At 44.5% G+C, this 20,696-nt stretch overlaps 1 protein-coding gene across 2 annotated transcripts in view; it reads right to left on the bottom strand.

Annotated features, from left to right (window-relative positions):
* CUL2 (cullin 2) overlaps nucleotides 1-11,678 on the bottom strand; it is an 89,926-nt gene extending 78,248 nt beyond the window's left edge. Inside the window, exons 1-2 of one of the 2 annotated variants that reach the window (XR_002100202.1) lie at nucleotides 11,536-11,678; nucleotides 5,566-5,704 (exon numbers count right to left, since the gene is read on the bottom strand). Coding sequence is in view for 1 of the 2 variants with exons in the window: in XM_019530974.1 (XP_019386519.1) it covers nucleotides 5,566-5,684 (119 nt within the window). In the remaining variant the exon portion in view is untranslated. The remainder of the gene's footprint in view (nucleotides 1-5,565; nucleotides 5,705-11,535) is intronic. The other variant, XM_019530974.1, reaches the window with a different exon arrangement.
* Between the last annotated feature and the right edge of the window lie 9,018 nt (nucleotides 11,679-20,696).

The following is a 20,696-nucleotide window of genomic DNA, read 5'->3' as shown; positions in this document are numbered from 1 at the left end:
TAAGCTGCCTTGAGTCTTTTCTGGATAGGGTGAGATGAATTTAAAAAAATAAGGTTGGACTAAATACAGAGATTGGAATAGTGGCAGGTATTAGTTCTCTGTCAGCTACTCCATACTACTTGTACCAGTCTAGAGCAATTAGTAGCTTTGTGAAGTCTGAGCCTGATCCAAGGTAAAAAAAAAAATAATAATAATAAAGCATGTGAGAGATGGCTAACTGCAACTTCTCACTTTTGTCCATAAAAAGTATGTCTGCAATGATTTTTGAAAAAAAGTGATCAAAAACAAAGTGGCTATTATCTTTGAAAACTCATGGCGATTGGGAGAAGTCTTGAAAGAGGGCAAATACAGGCTGCTTACAAACATGGAAAAACCCCAAACAAACCCCAAAACAGAGCTTTACTTTCAGCTCAGCGTGTCGTCCCTGCTGCCCCGTGAAGCACATGTTCAGAAAAGGCATTGTGTTAGGTGGACCCAGTTCACTCAGCATCTGTATATATTGTGGGCTTCACGGGGGCCTTTTTGGCTGCACCCCTCTGATCCCTGGTCCACCCAAAGTTTAAAAACAAGTTGTCAGGCACTGGCAGCCTTTCTAAAGCAAGTAGCAGTGAGGGAGTTGCTTGACTTCATGGCTCATTATAACCTTCCCGATTCCTTTGTTCTACAAGTGTTAATGATCACCTGTCCTTTTCAGAGGTCTTGGTATTCCGCTAATAAAGTTATTTTCCTCTGCGGTTCTGTTGCGTTAGCTGCTCATGGTCATGTAGCTCCTATTTCACAGCCCTGCAGACTGTTTGTAATTTTAAATGAAAAAAACTGACCCAAGTGTGTGGAATTAATATACTTCTAGTAATGAGTCTATTTTTTTTTTTATCTGGACAAAAAAAGATGTTGTATTGTATGCAACAGACCACACAATCTGCACCCCCTTTTCAAAATCCTATATCTGCCCATGAACGGGGCCCTTCCTTTTTGGCAAAAGCTGAGCTCACTCATTTTCATGTGAAGCAGAAGACACGTATTACCAGCAGAAATCCATCTAAAGAAAACATCTGCCGTCCGTAGACTCACAGTAAAAATGTAGATAATTCACAGACACATTAACTCCCAGAAGTTGGGAAGGAAAACTTAGTAAGTTATGCCTGAGTGATGAGTCATTATTTATTTCTTCTACTTTGCTTCATAAACATATGGCAGAACTTGACCATTTCCTTGAAGTCTATGTACCCTGAACTTTCAGGAAGTGGAAATAAGTCCTTGCATGAAAGAGGCTTCATCTTGAACAGTGAAAGCCAGATGTCCTTTCATTTCACACCCAACTGTGACAGTTGGCCAAGGTCAAATAAGCTGAGGTACAACAGACATGCATCGTCACACAGAAGAGCCCTGAAGGCAAGAGCAGAGAGAACACCAAGTCACACAACTGTTCCAGCAACTGCCACTTGAAATGGCAGAGCCAGCTGTGGTAAATTAATCTGCCTTTAGATGAAGACGACATAGAAAGGGTGGATAAATATTTCCATTAAAATGATGGGGGGGGGAGGAGGGGGGCGGGAAATGCCATTTCTGCTCCTAAATTATTTGCATCAGAGGTAAAAAGTGTCAAATTAAAATAAGCACACTAGCAATGGTCTTCAAACTGATGCTCACCATCAGAGAGAAGCAATTCTGGAGAGCTCCTGGGAGAAAGGGAGAAAAGTCCACTGCAACTCCCCAGTAAGAGAACACATTCCAACATAAAGATTGAAGTTTGAGGGGCAAGGGTACGATGATAAATGCCAAGGGTCCATATTGTGCTAGTATAACTACACATTTAAGCCAGAATTTAACCCAAATAGGAAAAAAATATCATTTAATACAGACTTTCAGAATTATAGTCTGGGGCAGAATCCTTCGCGAAGTGTCAGGAAGGGGAGCAGGAGCTTCTGGTGGCATTTCATTCTAGCTTGGAACAAGTTATTTGCAACATCCTTTTTTCTGGCATCCGTAAGTCAATTTGGCTGATGGAAGAAACCACTATGTAGCTTTGGGTAGTGATTTTCTAGAATTCAAGAAATGCAATATGAATCCTCTGACCGGAACTTTAAGGGGGGAAAAAACACCCTAAAATTCCATACAGTTAATCATCTTGATTCTACCATTGCAAACACAGCTTTAAAAAATAAGTCTAATCACACCTGATGAACATATAGGTAACATCTGAACTGTTGTTAAAAAAACACCACCACAACTTTGCCTCTAATTCTTCGATACACTGGTTTTATAAATTAAATAGATGATATCCACAACAGCTACTTTACAGTAACAAGCTTTGAAGACCTACACAGCAGCATTTCTATGATAACATTTCACAGCGAAAGAAACATTAGAAACACTTTGTTTCTAAAGAGGAAGTCTGAAGGTCAAAAGGCAGTTAAAGGAGTCATCCTTTAAATAAAGTGACATATCTGCTGGAAAAGAGCAGTTGAAACATAATCTTACCACTACGTTGTCAGTGTTCCAAGCACATTGACATTATACAGCTTTACAGATAGGAAGAATTTCAACAAAAATATTATTGTTCAAACTATTTTCAATTAATGAAAAAGAAATTATAAACCAGAAATTAAAAACCAACCAACCAACCTATGTCTCTTAGAGCAGGTAGAACAATTAACAACAGAAGGGAGACTTGCCCATAAAGAGCAGTTGGCTACCTAACCAGTCTCAACTGCTGCAACACTGCATATAAAGAAACTACTTAGGCAAGAATCACAGCACTTACTTCTTCTGTAGCAATGTAGTTATTGAACTAACTTTATATTCAGTACACTATACCACATTTAAAAGCTATTTCTCTTTTGCTTACCACTACTGCAGGTCATAAGTTTATATTAAAATAGGTAATAAAAACACTCAGCTGAATTACACCATAAAAGAAAAATAAACTAAATTCTGAATGCATTTATCATCCAAGTTTTAAAAAACTAGTCCTGTATTTCAACTCTCTACATTACAATGTCTATTAGAAGGCAAAAATATGTGAATAAAACGGAGACAGAGTGAGGAAATGATGCACCTATTTTAAAAAGCAAGTAGAATAAGGATAAAGTACCTAGTAACTAAAGTCCATACTAGTTTTAAAATGTCTTATTCCAAAACACATTAAAGTTTAGATATGCAAAACGTTTGCAGTTGTACAATGTACAAAAGCACTTTTAAAACTAGCTTTCAAAGCAAATGCCATTCTGTGAACAGAAGTATTCAATGTTTTCTTCAAAACTTTTTAAAAAGCTGTGACACCAGCTGCACATAAAAAATTAGCCAACAATTTTTAAAAAGTCATTGAATGCCCATTGGGTGACTTGTGTTAAAATGGGTAGTGTTACAGCAGTGGTTTTCAAACTGTGGGGCATGCCCCCCTGGCAGGGTGTGAAGGAACCCTGGAGGGGCACCTTGTGCAAGGCATATTTTACTATTATCATCATCATCATAACAAGAACATGGTTCCAGGCTGGCCGGAGCAGCACCAGCATACAAACTGGGCACACGAGTCTCCCAACGGAGAGAAGTACTTGGCTTTGCCATGGGAGCTGCGTGTTCTGCATCCTTTCTGCAAGGAGCAGAACAAAGCTTCAGGATAAAGGGCAATTAAAATACGTTGCAAAAAGGAGCACCCCCATCCCCAAGCAAACCCAGCCCACACAATGCACTCAGAGCTTAGCTCCACAGCAAATGAGATAAATTATTTTCCTTTGAAAAAACTGCCTGGTAGAAGTGCTGAGAGGCCAGAGCAAGCTCATGAATCAACACATGGCTGCCCCAGCTCAGCTGCTCATTATAACAGGAATCACTTATGTATGGCCGTGTGGGGTAGAGATTTCCCTCACTGTTGGGAGAAACACTTCTCTGGAGAACAGATTAAGTGGAATAACGACCTGTAGGGTTGGAAAACAACAGCCCACTGCACAGGCTCTCATAAAAATTTATGGAGCCTGTTGGGTAGTGCTCTCTGGGCTCTGAGTTTCCTGATCCTATTCATTTCTGGTTATTTCTGCTACAGCCATACAGCACTTCACACAGATACTGCATAAGTTAAAAGTACCATTCAAGACTGGAAGTAGAGGACAACCTCAGTGTCAGTTTCAAAAAATCTCTCCACAAATTGATCAACTGCCTGCAGAGAAATAGGCACACCTTTCACATTAAGTAGTAAGTACAGTATCTGTGAATTTGAAACTTATAGGTGTAGGCATTTTAATTAGGTAATTTAAGTTTTGTTAGTCTCTTAAGCTTATGAAAGTATATTTGGTATGTCTCGGTTGGAGGAGGGCGGGGTACATACAAAATTCAAGGTGGGGCTTAGCTCAAATGTTTGAAAACCTCTGTGTTAAAGTAATGTTGTAGCCATGATGGTCCAGAGATTGAGATACAAGGGTTAAGGTGGTCTAGTAACAGATACCAACTTTGTAGCTAGGATAGTTAGACAAGTTTCCAAATGCAAGACATTCTTTCTCAAGTCTGAAGAAGGTAGCAAGCACAGTGAATGTTACTGTTCTTAACTGCTGTGTGCTTGGTTCTCTGGACCCAAGGAAGAATGCCTTGCATTTAAAAGCTTGTCTAACTTGATCCTATCCACACAGCTGGGACAGGCTGATAAAGTAAAGTAAAATACAATAAATAAATAAAATGACTACTTGTCAGAAAAACTCAGATTGCTTGCAAATACCCAAGGCAACAGTATAAATTCACCCATTTCCTCCCCCATCACATAGCTATGTTTTAATGCATGGACTCGTTAACAAGTGCATTAATGGGCAGAGGTGAACCCTTCAGAAGACAAGATATTAAGCAGGTTGCACTTAAAGCATAATGAAAAAGCTTACTTTAAGCACTATTTCCACAACTCTCTCAAATGTACCAGTTCTATGTTGTAAAAGGGGAACTAAAGAAACGAACAAATATCAGAAGCTATGTTTAAGGGAAAAAATTTTTTCACTGGTTGTTGTAAAATAATAAGCATGTAATGGCAGGAAAGTTTTCAATAAAGTGAGTTCCCTCACCCTAAAGTGGGGATCAGTAGTCAAGACAGCAATTTAAGTATTAAGGATTGTAATTAAGTGCTACCAAAGATACTTGGAGCAAAAAAAAGCCACTCATCTACTTCAGTGTACTATAGTCAGTTCTTAGTTCCATCAGGGTGTTTAGTTGTTTAAGAACAGGTTGTAGAATATTTTAACCACAAGAGTAATCAAAATTTGTTAAAAGTCAGCTTAAGAACAGAACAGATGCCTGTATGAAGGGGACAGAGTCAGATATACTACGATTTCTCTTGCTAAAACTAAGTTGAAAAAAAGCCAGGTTTTGTTATTTTCACTTCTACAAAACAAACACGGGCAAAAAACACATAAGTGCAATTTGTACAAAACAAAGCTTCTTTCGCTGTCCTGAACCAAGCCCATGGAGTCTACTGTTAGTTTCAGTAAACTTTGGATCAGGCCTACAAAACTGCTGGATAATGCCAGGTCCATCTTGTACTAATTACATTCACATGTGAAACCATTAAGTCAGCTTTTTAAAGGATACGAGAAACGGTCATTCCATGTTGCTCTTTCAACGTAATCCAACATAACAACAGCTTTAATTGTTGTTAGAAGTTTATTCCATGTTTCATCAAAATCCACTACTCGTGGTTTCAGGGACATTGTGGGGCTTTAGTGTTAATCTGTAGAAAAATAAAAAAAATAAAGTGTTAGTCTCAATTTGAAACAGAATTAAGAGACAATGATAAAAAGCTAACTTCAAGGATTTTTAGAAGTTAAACAGCAGAATCTCATCCACCTAGTTAATCTTTCAAGAAGCATATAGTGATTTCTCTCTCAACACCAATCTTGAAGTTCTTTTTAAAGGACTGATCAGGTACCCTGTAGTGATATTGTGCCTAAAGCATACTCGATTGCATTCAAAGATTCAATTCAATAATTACTGTAACCTCAAGATTGCAAATGGTCCTAGTTTATGAAAACTAAAGTTAAGAGATCCCCCAGATGACAGACTGGTAGCTCTACCAAATCACAGCAAACAAATCTTACATTACATACTTCGTAAATAAAAGATAGCTCATGCCTCAAACATCTTACAGCATCTTATGTGCAAGTACATCACCATAACCTATAATGGACCATACAGTCAAGACACAGCATTTATGCCTTGTATCTGTCCTATATCCAACCCAGACCACCAAAATACACCATGGAAATGTATCAGGAACAAAGCTCTAACTGTCTGTTCTTTGCCCTGATGATGAAACAGTTTCATATTTTTGTCTGCCAAAAAACAAAACAAAAGACTACTCCTCCAGGGCTATAAGTACTTGGAATTAGAAATGCTAGAGAGAGAAAAGGTTGATTCCAAGCAAAACAAAGATCCATGGCTTAAAAAATATCAACTGACAAAAAATGCTGTATTAAATAAATCACAGCAGCAGTCCAACTGGTTTACATCTTGCATCTGGTAGAAAAAATAAACGTATCAGAAGAATGGAAAGAAGCCTTGCATAAACAATTACAGGACTAACCTTCTTTGCCCATATCCTTTCTGATCAATGATTTTGGCTTGTGCTTTTCAAACCCTGACACACAGTTCCTACCACTGGATGGTAATTTGGGCAAATTCTCGCTGTTAGGACTGAGATGACAATGTTTGTCAGCTCAGATAGATAGATCAGGTAGAGACAGTTAGCCCAGTTAGTTTGAAGTTAAGCAGAAGACAGGGTAGATATACACCTTACAGACTAATCCAGTTAGATGAAGTGAGCTTCAGCTCACAAAAGCTTGCACTATGCGGCTGATTACAGACATTTAAAACGAACAAACAAACAAACAACTCCCCCACCAATAAACCCCACACTTTACCAGAAGCAGCAGTGCATTAATCTGACCCAGCTCCACAATGTCTGTATAGATCAGGCACTTCAGCAGGGCTTTTTGGTGCTTTTATATAAAGCTGATTCAATCAGCTATTAGATAAAAGTGCCATAAAAGCCCCACTAAAGCCCCTGATCTACACAGACACTGGAAGAGCTAGTTCCAACTAATACAATGCCTCTTCCTGGCATGTGAAAGGCTTGGTGCAGGAGTACACTGAATTTAAAGTGCCTTTTTATTTATTTTTTTAACATCTGTAAGCAGCCTTTATCTACCTACCCATTTTGGTCTATAAGATGAATTGTGTGCCTAACACTTCTTGCTGTACTTCAATTACCTCATTTTCATGTCTTTAAGAGTTAGGAACTCTTCACTTTGAGGGATTCCTAGGTCACATGAATTACATAGCAACTGCCTCTATTTTCTATACCAGGGCTGTCTAACTAGCAGTTCACAAGCCATATCCAGTCCCTGATGGGTTAACATCTTCAAGGACTGGTCAAAACAGTCAATGGGCATTTCTAGATGTTCATTAATGTGCTGTAATTACAGCACATTAAGTTTAGTACCTGTAACAGCAGCTAAAGTATTTGATGTACTGTAATCGGTACTGCGCATTTGTGCAAATAACGCTTTGTGTGATGCTTAGTCCACTGGACTAATCTCCTGTGTATTAACACATTTTTGCCAGCCATGCTAATGTGCAGCAGAATAAGTCCAATGGGTATTAAGCATCTTGTGTAGACGCACCCAATTCACATTAAAGGATAAGACGATACATGACTCAGTTCTCTGCAGAATTTGGAGCTCTAGGAGAAAGCGAAGGAGGAATAAGAAAAGAAGGGAGGACCAGAATTTACCTATTTTTTGGCAGGAGCCACACCACAGTCCATCCAATTCTGAGTTCTTCATATTGACACTACCTGTGTATACAAGGTTGTCTAATAGTTATAAACTCTGCATAAAAAGGACTAAAAAGAATAAAGCCTATTCAGGTGCACAGAGTTAGATTCTGGCATGTATACTGCAAAACTGCACTGTTAAGTCCCATGCTAGAGCAAGAATTCCTACATACACCAATGTGCTTAATTCAGAGAACAGTGCCAGCTCACTGGCTTCACAAAAGGCTATCCTTTATTATATATTATGATTCTAAAGTAAAGCATTTGGGTTTCAGACCACTGAAGCCTCAAACGAATGACTGAAAATGCTATCTAGGAGACCTTCACTGTATTGTTTGTAAGAAAAATAGCCTCCTCTCTCACAGGGTGAGAAGGTTACTTATGAAAACTGGTCAACTATTTTGTCTACAAGGGATATTTGCCCAGCTACGTTTGGGAATTTGCCGAACATGTGTTAACACACTTGACTACACACTACAAATAACATCTGTCTGCATCATCTAGCTAGTTACTATCCCGTGAACATATTCTGCAGCTGTCTATGACGGAAACCAATATAGAAAAACTCCTATTTGCATCCAGGTGGTTCACAACAGGTTACCAGATTAAGTATAAGACACTCATCTAGTTGCTGTGGCTTTTACTTCAAAAAGGCTTTGCTCTTCCACTTACCTGGAGTTCATCAGCAGTCCTTCACAGCTGATCAAAGCAGCAAAGCCCTTTTAACTCAAAGTAGCAGCCAAGAGCTGGAGCATCTTACAGATTCCACGTGGCTCTTCCCTATGGCTGTAAGTACTCTTGGCTAGTTTGCAAATCCTGTCTTCAATGGGTTAAGGTGCCTTAGCTCTGCAAATAATACAGTTCTGATGCCTCCTACTTGACATATTATGTTTCTACGGTGATCTCACAAAGATGACCGAAGGGTTCCTAGGTCACGTGAATTCTAATACTATAAATGCTTAAGTGTCTGTCTGGTCTGTCTGACTATTTCACACCATGACTGGCTGACAGAAACAGCCAACCAGAGTGCTCCAAGCATAGGGGAATACCACCATGATCCTGAAGCTGCACTGAGGACCCAACAAAGGGTGCAGGAGCTGGGGTCAGTAGCACTGGCCTCAGCTCCCCCACCCCGCTCCCTGCATGAGGCAGAACAGCAGCAGCATGGGGTGTTAGGTGGCAGAACTCCATCCCAGACCCATACCCCCAATCATGCTTGACAGGCAATTGGTTAGTTATATAGTAACTATCTAACTTATACCAGGGCTGTCCCAATGCCAGTCCACAGCCCACATCTAGCCTCTGATGGGCTAACATGCAGCCCCCAAGCTCTTGCCCAGCTGCCACTCACCCCTTCTCTCCCCCTCCAATAGAATCTGCTGCTGACAGCCAGGGCCCCCATGTTTTTCTTCCCTCCTCCAGTTTCTGCCTCTGCTCCTGGGGCCAAGGCAGCAGGCAGACACTGTATGTGCAAAGAGCCAGGCTGTCTACACTTAAAGAGGAACTGTATACTGGGACTCAAGAGCTCACAGTTGCTATGCAGGCAGCTTGAGCAACCCAGGTTTCCTTCACTGCATGGGCAGCACAAGTAACTCAGTTCTCCCCTTGCTGCACAGGCAGAAGGAATCCCAGGGGAATGCAGCTGGGAGAGGGAATGGGGGTGGGGTAGGGTGTTGGACAGCCCCATTTTATACAATGTCAAAATGAAACTGAGTTGGGGAAAGGGTTCTCTCAAAACCACTAAGACACTGATTGTTGTTTTTCAAAATGTGACTAGGTTAGATTTCTAGGCCTCAAGGCTCTGGTAAAGTTACGTTTGGCAGCGAAGCCTATTTGCCTACTAACCCTACTAAGCACCATATCTAAGAGTGAGAGATCCACTTGTACTAGACTCCATAGATAAAATCCAGCATTCCATAGGTCTCAGATCAGAAAAAAAGATTCATACTGAAGAGAAAACAAAGAAGGAACTTAAGAAATACATACAAATTATTTAGAGAAGACAGGCAGAGCATTCGTGTTCGTCTTCTCACACCAAGAACAAAAATGCAAGTCATTTAAACCAGCAAGTTTTGAACAAACAACCAAGTTATTTAAGTAGTAGTCCATACAACTCTGCAATAGGAGAAAGTTTGATTCATAAAAGGAGCTTGACATTTTCATGGAGAACATCAAGTTACATTGGGATATAAAGCCTGAAGTGTTTGGAAGAAACATAAAACTCCATGTTTCAGACCATTACGAATCTTTCACTAAAAGATTAAAGAAGAAACTGAAACTAAGTTCTCTCAGTTCAGGAATCAAAAAGCCTTCTTCCTACAAAAGCATAAATCCAGGCTGAAGAGTAAAATCAGTAACATCCATGGCCTCCATGTGAATGCAGAAGGCAGGGTAGAGATGCACTCTACTGGCTAACCAAATCAGAGATGCATGAACTTTCTTGAGCATGAACTAATTTTATTACTACCTCTCTCTTCATATTCGTGTTATGTCACAACCTGGCAGTGACATCAAAGTGCTTTCCTAAGTATACACAGGAAAAAAGCATGCATTTAGTGTTAATTATTGTTTTTAATCAAAAAATAGAAACGATCTATTAGTACTTAGAAACATTCTAACCACTACATTTCTATTACATACGTTAATAGAGTCAAAGAAAAATAGCTTCAGGAATCCAGGAATACTGTATTTTCTACATGACAGTAACACAAGGTGCCAAAAAAGGGACACAAGTTGCAAGTAATTAGAGGAAGAACTTTACAAGTATACTAGCCAATAGCTCGTCTTAGGTTTTTATAATATTAGAATATTACAAAAAAAGGTTAATCCTAATAACAATATATACAAACACATACTCTAGTAAAGCTTGTCTTCTGCAAAAAATAAAAGGGAGTTAATAACTAGTCTCTATGTAACATAGTTACACTAGAAAACATGGGGATGCTTTCAGATAAGGCTTAAACAGAAACCTTGGCTCTGTCTACAAGCCCACTAAGGATCCCTAACACAGCAGTTCCCAAACTGTGGGTCATAACTCCAAATGGGACCATGGGGGTGGGGGACCGTGGGTTGGGAGCAAGGGGCCATGCATGGGGTCATGCTGAGGAAAATCAAGTTGGGGAAGCGCTGCCTAAGCACTTATTGTACAAATACAATCCACTGAAGCATTCCCAGTTGGCTCTACCTGCTCCCGTGGCCAGGCAGGAGGCAGAGGGTTGTGGCTGCCACCCACCCTCTCTGGGTACATCTAAACAAAAAGGTGCCACAGAACACCAGCTTCAGGCAGCCCCTTTTCTGGTCGTGCCCAAGGTCAGCTAAGCCGCAAGCCTGCCCCTAGGCTGAAGTGCTTCACAGGCTCCAGAGAGGAAAGCAGGAGTCCAAACAAAACTTCCCGACTAGGCCCGAGGCGCGGAGATGCGGCGCAGCGGCCTCCCCTACCGGGAAAGCGGCATCCGGCCGCCCGGGCTGCTCCTCCCGTAGGCGGGAGCCCCGCTCCGAGGCACCCGCCACTCCCAGGCAAAAGGAAAAGCGGCCGGGCCGAGCGGAGCTGGAGGACCCCGCGCGGGCCCCTCCGCCGGCAGCAGGGGCGCGAGTGCGAAGACCGCCGGCCCCGCCGCTGCCAGTCCCTGTCCCGCTCCCTCCTCACCGCGCTGCCATCACCGGCCACTGCCCCGCGCCGCCCGGCTCCGCGCACTTCCGTCTCCCCGGCGGCCCGGGTCACTACTCACCGCCCGCCAGGCTCCCCCCGACAGCGGCCGGGGCGAGAGGGAACGGGCCGGGCGAGGACCCGCCCCCCCCCGCGCAGAGAGGGACTTAGTACAGGCCACACTACGGCGAGCACGGAGGGCCGAAATTCATCCCGACTTCCGTTACTGAAAAATAAATAAATAATTCCCCTTCCTGTAACCTACCGTCACGGGGCAGAGCAGCCGCCGCCTGCGCATGCGCAACACAGCCGCCTGCGCACGCGTGGCTCATGCAGTTTCTCCGTCCTGCGCATGCGCCACTGGTGTCCTTGTAGTGGTTTGCGCCTGCGCGAGTCTCGCTGGCAGCCGCTGGGTGAGTGTTGTCGGGTCTGCGTTCAATTCAGCCCCTGTATGGCTCGCGATAAGTAACAGTAGAAGTGTTCAAGATGTATCATAATTTTTTAGGTATCCAGGTTGTAGCCGTATTGGTCTAGAGGAAAAGGCAGTCAGGACTCGTAGTAGAGATGATATCTTTTATTAGACCAACAAGATTTTTGCAAAAAAAAACATTTTTTTTAAAATCTTGTTGGTCTAATACAAGATATCATCTCTACTGCGAGTCCTGATTGTCATAATTTTTGAGGCAGCTCACTGATGCAGCATATGCAAAACCCAAGTCACTTTCAGGGGGTCTTAACCGACTTTGGGGTTTGCTGCCAGCACTTCGTTATGACCAGTTCCCTTGAAATAAAGAAATGCTTCACCTTTGACCCACTTTTCACTCACTGGCTGGGACTTGTAGTGAGCAGTATAAAGTAAATAAAAAGGCATATTTGCCAGCAAATACAATCATTTTGAGCTTCCAATACAATTATTTCATATTTAAGACCTGGCAACACAGGTTAGTTCAGCTGGGATTAGGTAGCCTGCCACAGTGGCGTGGGATACACCACTCATGTTGCTGCTCCAGCTAGGGCATAGGAACAAACCCCCTCAGCAGATAGATGCGGGCTAGCAGTTGCCCAGCTAGGGCTGATCCCCACTGGAAGCAACTGGCAGGCACCTGCCATCCACCCCATGGACATTTGCCATACACCCACCAGCATGGTCAGCCTGACACCCAACCTGCCACAGTCATGTGCCAAGGGCACTTGAAGGCAGGACCATGACTCTTACCAGCATCTGCGGCCGTCTCTGCTGCCCATCCCCTCGGTTCACACTGCAAGCAACTCCCCCAGTGCCTTGCCTTTCTAGCCCAGGCATGTTTCCAGCTTCCATGAGCTAAGGACTGAGACAGAAAATAAAACAAGTTTGCAGTTTGCACGCAGGTGAAGAATCTAGGTTTATGCCCCCTGCACCCTTATGAAAGAAAAAACTCACGTGCAATTAAACTAGACCCTTGGTTTCACATTTCCACAGGATTCGGAATATTTTGTTGTCCAGGGAAGTTCTCACAGCTTCATACCACCCCCCACCCCCACCGGGGACTCCTCTCTCTCCCTACTCTTCATATGTTGCAAGCCCTTCCTAGAATCAGAGAAGTGAGGCTGGAAGGGACCTCCAGAGGTTACCTAGTCCAGTCCCCAGCCTGAGGCAGGATCATCCCTATCCAAACCATGCCGTACAACCCATAATCTAAATTTTCCATAAGACTACCATCAACCCTGAAACAACACATGCCTAACGCCCTAGCCTGCCACAGGTAAAGCAGAGGAACCACAGCAACCACTGTCCTGTTTCTGTGAAAGGTTATTAATATATGATCAAGAGAGCCCTGCTCCCACTACAGAGGAAGGCAACCCCCTCCCCCCAGTCTGTACCAATCTAACCATGAAGTCAGATTCTTTCTGGCCCCAAACATGGCTATTTGCCAGACCCTGAGAAGAAGGGCAAGACCCTCTAGCCAGGAACCTCCAGCTTTGGTCCCACCAGGAACATTGGCTCATCCCAGTTAAAGTCCCCAGCTTTGGCTATAGCCAATGCCTCTGAGGAAGGCTTAAAATACACCAGGACACATGTAGCAGAAAGTGGGTTAGGGGCAGGGGGCTAGATACAAATACAACCCTGGACCTATTTTCTGCTTACACAAGGATGGAGCAAATCTCAGGGAATTCTGCCCCACTGCATCCTCAGTTTATTTCATATGAGATATTACCGATTCCCACGGCATTGCTCATCACTGGAAAGATGATCTGATATGTATCTTCTCAGAAATCAGTACAACTTCTTGCCTGAGCACTTAGGTTAACTCAGCAGATTACTGTTTGGCATATTGTTGCCTGTTACAGTTTGTGAGACTAGGACTATATTGCTATATTCCAGAGACCCATTTACACTGGGCACTCAAAAAGGTATAAAACTACCTTATGTGAAAGGTATACAAAATGGCTTAGTGGTCGCACTGAGAGAGTGGTAGTAAATGGGTCAGTATCAACCTGGAAGAATGTGGGTAGTGGGGTCCTGCAGGGTTCAGTCCTTGGACCTGTACTCTACAATATCTTCATCAGTGACTTGGATGTGGGTGTGAAGTGTACTCTGTCCAAGTTTGTGGACATTACTAAATTGTGGGGTGAAGTGCATGCTCTGGGGGAAGGGAACAAATGCAGGCAGATCTGGACAGGTTAGAAAAGTGGGCAGTACACAATAGGATGCAGTACTAGGGCACAAAAATATCCAGCACACTTACTGGCTAGGAAGTGGCCCTCTCAGCAGCACAGAAGCAGAAAGGGATCTCAGAGTCATAGTGGACTCCAAGATGAACATGAGTCGTCAGTGTGACGAAATCATCAGCAAAGCTAGCCCCACTTTATCATGCAGATGCATGATGAATAGATCCAAGGAGGTGATACTTCCCGTCTATGTGGCATTGGTCAGACCACAGTTGGAGTACTGTGTCCAGAGGAGGCCACTTGTATGGTTAGGGGCTTACAGGACAAGCCCTATGAGGAGAGACTGAGGGACCTGGACTTCTTCAGCCTCTGCAAGAGAAGGCTGAGAGGTGACCTTGTGGCCACCTACAAATTCATTAGGGGGACACAGCAAGGGATCGGAGATGTTCTGTTCACCAGGGCGCCTGTTGGGGTAACAAGGAACAATGGTCACAAACTGACAAAGAGCAGATTTAGGCTAGATATCAGGAAAAGCTTCTTCACGGTAAGGGTGGCCAACATTTGGAAAGGGTTCCAAGGGAGGTGGTGCTTTCCCCTATCTTGGGGGTCTTTAAGAGAAGGCTGGATAGGGATCTGGCTGGGGTCATCTGACTCCAGTGCTCTTTCCTGCCTAGGCAGGAGGTCAGCCTTGATGATATGATAAGGTCCCTTCTGACCCTAGCAACTATGAATCTATGTATACTTCTATAATATGTATATACTGTATTTATAGATTACTTTCCCTCAAATATCTTCTTACTGGCTCATTCAAACCTTGATTTTTCCCTTTCCTCATTCTAAATTCCTCCAGATTTCAACCTTTATTCTAGATTTTCCTTCCAAAAAGTACTTATGTGTTTCATTAACCAAAATGCACGCAATTAGTTTACGTCTTTCCAACATATACACATCACTCACCAGGTTTTTATCTTTTAGAAATTGATCCATTTGTTCAGTCTCCCTGACATAGTATACTTACCTTTTCCCAATGGACTATGCTAAATCTGTTTGCCATGGTCTAATCACCTGCTTCTCACCTAAGAAACCTCAGGAAACAAGGAAATGAATATTGCTACCTCCATCCAGCTAGGAGTGGTAGGGGGGCTCAGATACTGCACTTCCAGCTCCATTATTAGACAAAATTTTATAGGAAAATCTGGGAGGAAGGAAGTCCCTCTTTCACCTTTTACAACATATCTAGTTTCAGCTGATAGAGCATCCCCCTTATGGAGCAACTGCTGCTATTGTGTGCAAAAAAGTGGGTGTGACTGTGCAGATGAAAAGGACCTCCTCATGGGTTTCTGAAAGTCTGGCTGTATTCAAGACTAGGTTCAATTTGTTGTGCTCTAGTTAATGCAATAATGATTTCATTTAATGCAAATCCTCTTTGCCTAAATAAGGAAAACATTGCACTTTTCAGTATTGTCAGGAGGGAGAGATCAGGGGAAATGCAACCCACCAGAAAGCTAAACATACTGGGTTGTAGAATGTGCTATAAGTCAAAAGCCTTTATCCAAAAACATCAAAACTACTTGGGATTAGTCAGTCACCCAAAGTAAGATTCTGCCTCCTAGGTATTAACTGATCTACAGCTCCTGGTATTTTTAGATCAGTTAAAACATCAGAGGAAGGTAGTACTTTGGTGAACTGTTTACAGCTGTGTTAGGGTTATTATGAAATTGCTACATGTAAAATGGAATGATCAGCTCTTTGGCACGACTGCTATTTAAACAATAAGCAGAATGGGTTTGGACAGAAACTTTTAAGTACTAGAGGGGCTGGAATATTGCCACTAGAAAGTTCTGTAGCAACTGGGAATATCAGTTGGTCAATAGCCTTTCTACCCAGTGCCTGAAAAAATTGTCCTTGAGAGCCTCTCATCAGATGCACAGAACTACCGATGCTAGGGTACAGATCAATAGCTAGTAACCAGCTCTGGTGTTTTGCAACACTTTCAAAATTGATTTTTTCCCCCCTAAAGTATCCATGTAACGTTGCTGAATTAATATTAAAGACTTTGAAAATACTCCCCTCAAATCAGACTTTTCAGTTACAGTCTGAAAAGTGGTTATAAAATAGCACCTTCTTATACAATAACTGCTCTCTCAAATGAGAAACGTATTGAGTTTCTTTTCCATTAGAAAGTTCAGTGTCAAAATGAAAGAAAACAGCTAATTGCTCAGCAATGACGACAAAGGAAACAAATCTAAATTCATCATAGTTGCTTGTGTAATTGACACATTGCTCATTCTGAAACACAAGTTTTGCTTGTAGCCTCCATTTCAACTGCATATAGAAAATTTAGTCCCAGAAGAAAAGCTATGTTTGTGTTCACCCTGCATTCATTTGTTGCATGGGTGACTGGTGCCACCTGAGTCAGCAACTGGGAGGAGGGGTTCCCCCCATGGCCGATTGGCTGCGGGGGACTGCCCTTCCCAGTGGGTGCAATCTCACTGACTGAGGGTGGGGAGTCCCCCCATGGCCAATTACGCCAACTGGGAAGCACAAGCAGCGCTCCCGCAACTGCTCACCTAAGCAAGGAGCGCTGCCTGTCAGGGGGTGCACATGCACCCCTGTGCACCCCCTACACATCACCACTCGTTTGTTGTTTTATTTTTATTTTTTTTCAAGTGAAATCAATCCAGCTTATCTTGTTTTAGAAGCATGACAAGCCCAGACACTCACCCCTATGCACATGCTGCACAAATGCTCCCAAATGGTGTTTCTTTTGCTCCCCCCAAAAAGTGGCTGAAACTAGAAATTTCTCATTGATACCTCAACTGTGGTTCTGTTTTGAAAAGTAATTAAAAATGGCCATATAGTTCTTTCAGTAGCTTCAAAATAAAACTTGTTCATTCTTCATGCAAAGTTTCCTTTTTTGTTTGTTTCGTTTAAACAGTCAGCTCTTAAAACTCAAGCTGGAATCAAGTCAAATTGTTCTGGCTCTCACACAGGACTATCAGTAATAAGAGGTATGTACATACAACACAGGTCCAATCATGTTCCAGTGAAATAAATTTATTTTCCCATTGACTTCAGTGGAACAGACTTGAGATCTTTAGATTAGAACTCAGCTTACTCTCCCAAAGTTGTATTATCTTGGCAGTATTTGCCAAAGAAAAGCAGCATAAAATGACTTTTGTTGTCAAAGCAAGTCGACATAGTTTGGAAAGGGAACAGATCCATTACATAAAAGGGCAGTATTCCAGTTACTTAAAAAAATGATAGTCAGGAAATCAGAGGAAAATCAGATGACTATTCCTAAAGTTTTAGAAAGCATGTGTAAAATTGTTTAAGATTTTAGATATTTTTTTTAATTCCTTTTTTCCTTTACTTTGAGGAATCACTTCGGGGATACATGTTTTAACTGCAGAAGTCCTTAGTTCCTAAGCTTTGCAGAACATCAGACCTTAAATATACCTTGAATGAGAAGATAATAGCAAATGCAAATAGCAATCAGTATTTAACAACTTTTTATCATTATTCTTGTTTGTTAGTTAGTGTTTGTCCTCACAGAAAGCAAAGATTTAATATTTTTAGACCAAATATAGTTATTAGTTATTGATTAAAATTTAGTGTGATATTTGTCATGAACATGTATGCACTTTGTACAGAAGCTGCAGCTTAAAATTTAGAGCTTAAAAAAATTAAGGCCACCTACTGAAGATAGATAAAAGGGGGTGTAAGAGGGAGCCAGAGGGCTTCTGTAGCAGGCCAAACTGGCTGCGTAGGGACTGGCAGCTTGGGAACAGGCTACATAAGGGGTTTTCAACCTTTTTGGATCAATGTACTGGCGGCCGGACACAGAGCAGTGTACCCCGGCGGTGGGACATGGAGCAGGGGAGTGGTGGCGTACAACCAGACAGAGTGGCAGGGTGGCGCACAGCTGAATACGGAGTGGCGGCAGCCGCCACATGCAAGCTTCCCTGGTCCCGCACGTCCAACCAGGCGGGTGGCACCTACGCAGCAGCGCGGGATGGTACATGGTGGCACTCCATCCCCACCTGCCCGCATGTACCCCCTAGGGCCTTCTCAAGTATCCCCAGGGGTACACGTACCTCTGGTTGACAACCCCTGGGTTACATACTAGGGAGCTGACTGCCAGCAAACAAGCAGACTAGTAGTCACTCAGAAAAGGCTACCCAGGGGAAAGGGATTATCTTAGGAGGGAGCTGCGAAACAGTAAATTGCATCAGAGCAGCCTAGAGGCAAAGAGCTACAGGCAGCTAAACAGTGGCCAGCAGCAAAGAAATCTGCTGCCTGGGCAATGAGCTTCCCAGCAGGGTAAAGGGACACACTTGTTGCCAGTTGAGGGAAGTCACTTGACTGGAAGTGGGGGTAGTCTTGGGGACCATTTAAACTTAGGATCTGAAGCAGGGTATGCTTCTGGCCCCGTAGGTGGCAAGGTAAAGTATTCCCACTAGGGAAGGTTGTTAGAGGGGTGGCTGGTTGGCTAATAGATGAGCTTCCTGGAAATACCAGTACAGTTGAGGGCTTAAAAGGGAATACAACCTAGATAGGGGGAAGCCTTGTGATATAGCCAGGGAGCTTGAGGTTTATCCTAGTCCATGGATGGCTTATGTTATAGCCTGTAGGCTTACTCTCTTGTTGCTATTTAGGCTGATGGTTTGGGTGGGGCTATAGGGGAGGCAGGCCCAGGGGGTTGGGTGCCCAGAGGTGGGGCCAGAATGTGAGCCTGAGGGAGGGCCAGTGATGGGCTTGAGTTTTGGGGCTGGATCCAAAACCTGGAAAGAGCCTGAAACCTAGGACAGGTGGAAGCCAGACTAAGAGCTCAGAAGCTCAGCTCAGCCTAGCGGCTAAGGACAGACATTCCAAAAGCAGGAGCCTGAATTGATTAAATCTTTGCAAGTTAGTCTAACCTGCCTAGGTTGAACTGGTTTGTAATAGTTCAGACAGTCCCTCTGGACTGAGGAACTGTGGGCTCGTGCCTGCAGTTGCTCAGGCCAGGTGCTAGAGCCAGTTCTCAGCTGGAGGGAAGCTGTGCGGGCATGGCCAGCCTGGGCTGAACTGGCCAGAGAGGGGTTTAATTCTCCACTCCCTGTCCCAGCAGCAGGGACCCAAGCCAGGTCAGCCGGGCACTCCCCTTTGCTGCCACAGCATTGGGCTGGCATAGCCCCTGAGGGAGAGGGGGCAGGGAGGGGGTTATTCCCCCTCTACACCCACTGCCCCCAGGGGACTGCAGCCAGGTCTGCCTGCCCCAGTCACCACCACTCACTCCCTGCTTGGGACAAGCAGCAGAATAAGCCCCCTCCTGTCCCCTCTGCCAGATGTCGGCCAGAGGGAGGGGGAATAACTTCTATCCCTGCCCCTGCCTAAGGGACCCTGCTGCCTGCTGTCTGGCCATGCCCCCACCCCGCTGCTGAAGTGGTGAGGAGGCAGAGCCCTTGATGGGGGCAGCAGCCCCTGTCATAGTGTTGGGGAGTGCTAGCCCCTTCCTGGCAGGGGACCCCACTGTGGGGCAGACAGAGCCGTGGACTGTGCATGGCATCAGGGCCCAGAGGGGGCCAGAGCCCCCCACAGCACCCCTGTCACAATCTGCAGTGGCTTTCCTCACTCTGCAGTACAGCCCGCTGCTGGGAAGTGGCTCACACTCAGGGAAACCAGTACAGGGGCTACTGCTCCCATCACGGTCACTCTCCCTTCACTGCTCCAATGGCCAGGTGGGGGGCAGGGAGTAGGGTCTTGCCCCCTCTGCCCCAGGACACTTCAGTGGGGTCTGGCCTCCCCAACTGCCACCATCACTCACTCTGTACCCAGGGCAAGTGGCAGAATAAGCCCCCTCCTGCCCTCCTCCCTCCAGTGCCGGCAGAAGGGGCTTATTCTGCTGCTTGCCCCAGGCATGGAGCAAGCAGTGGTGGCAGCGGTTGGGGCGGGCAGACCCTGCTGCTCTGCCCCAGGGGCAGAGGGGGTAATAAACCTGCCCCCTGCTCCCTCACCAAGGGGCCTTGCCATCTGACGTCTGGCTCTGCCCCACCTGGCCCCTGGAGCGGTGAGGAGGCAGTGACCATGACAGGGGCTGCTGCCCCTGTTATGGTTTCCCCAAGTGTGAGCCTCTTCCTGGTGGGGAAAGCTGCTGTGGGGTGGGGAAAACTGCCATGGACTGTGTAGCAGTACTGCGGGGGACTCTGGCCCCCTCCAAGCCCCGGTGCTGCCGCATGCAGTTTGCTGCAGCTCTACCCGCCCAGTAGCAGAGCCCCCTGCCAGAAAGGGACTCATGCTCCCCAACACTATGACAGGGGCTGCTGCCCCCATCAAAGGCCCTGGCCCCTTGCCGCTGCAGTGGCCAGGTGGGGGCATGGCCAGACACTGGCAGGCAGGGCCCCTTGGGCAGCAGCAGGGAAAGGGGTTATTATTCCCCCTCCCTCTGGCATCTGGCAATCGGGACAGGAGGGGACTTATTCTACTGCTTGCTCCAAGCAGGGAGCTGGTGGTAGCAGTCAGGGTGGGCAGACCTGGGTGCAGTGCCCCCGGAGGTGGAGGGGGGAATAACCCTTTTTTTTTTTTTTTTTTTTTTATATTAAAAACATTTTATTA

This window comes from Crocodylus porosus, unplaced genomic scaffold, assembly GCF_001723895.1.
Source record: "Crocodylus porosus isolate Cpor-Errol unplaced genomic scaffold, CroPor_comp1, whole genome shotgun sequence".
Lineage (NCBI taxonomy): Eukaryota > Metazoa > Chordata > Crocodylia > Crocodylidae > Crocodylus > Crocodylus porosus.
The sequence above is the reverse complement of the archived record's forward strand: the minus strand, read 5'-3'. Positions and strand labels throughout refer to the sequence as shown.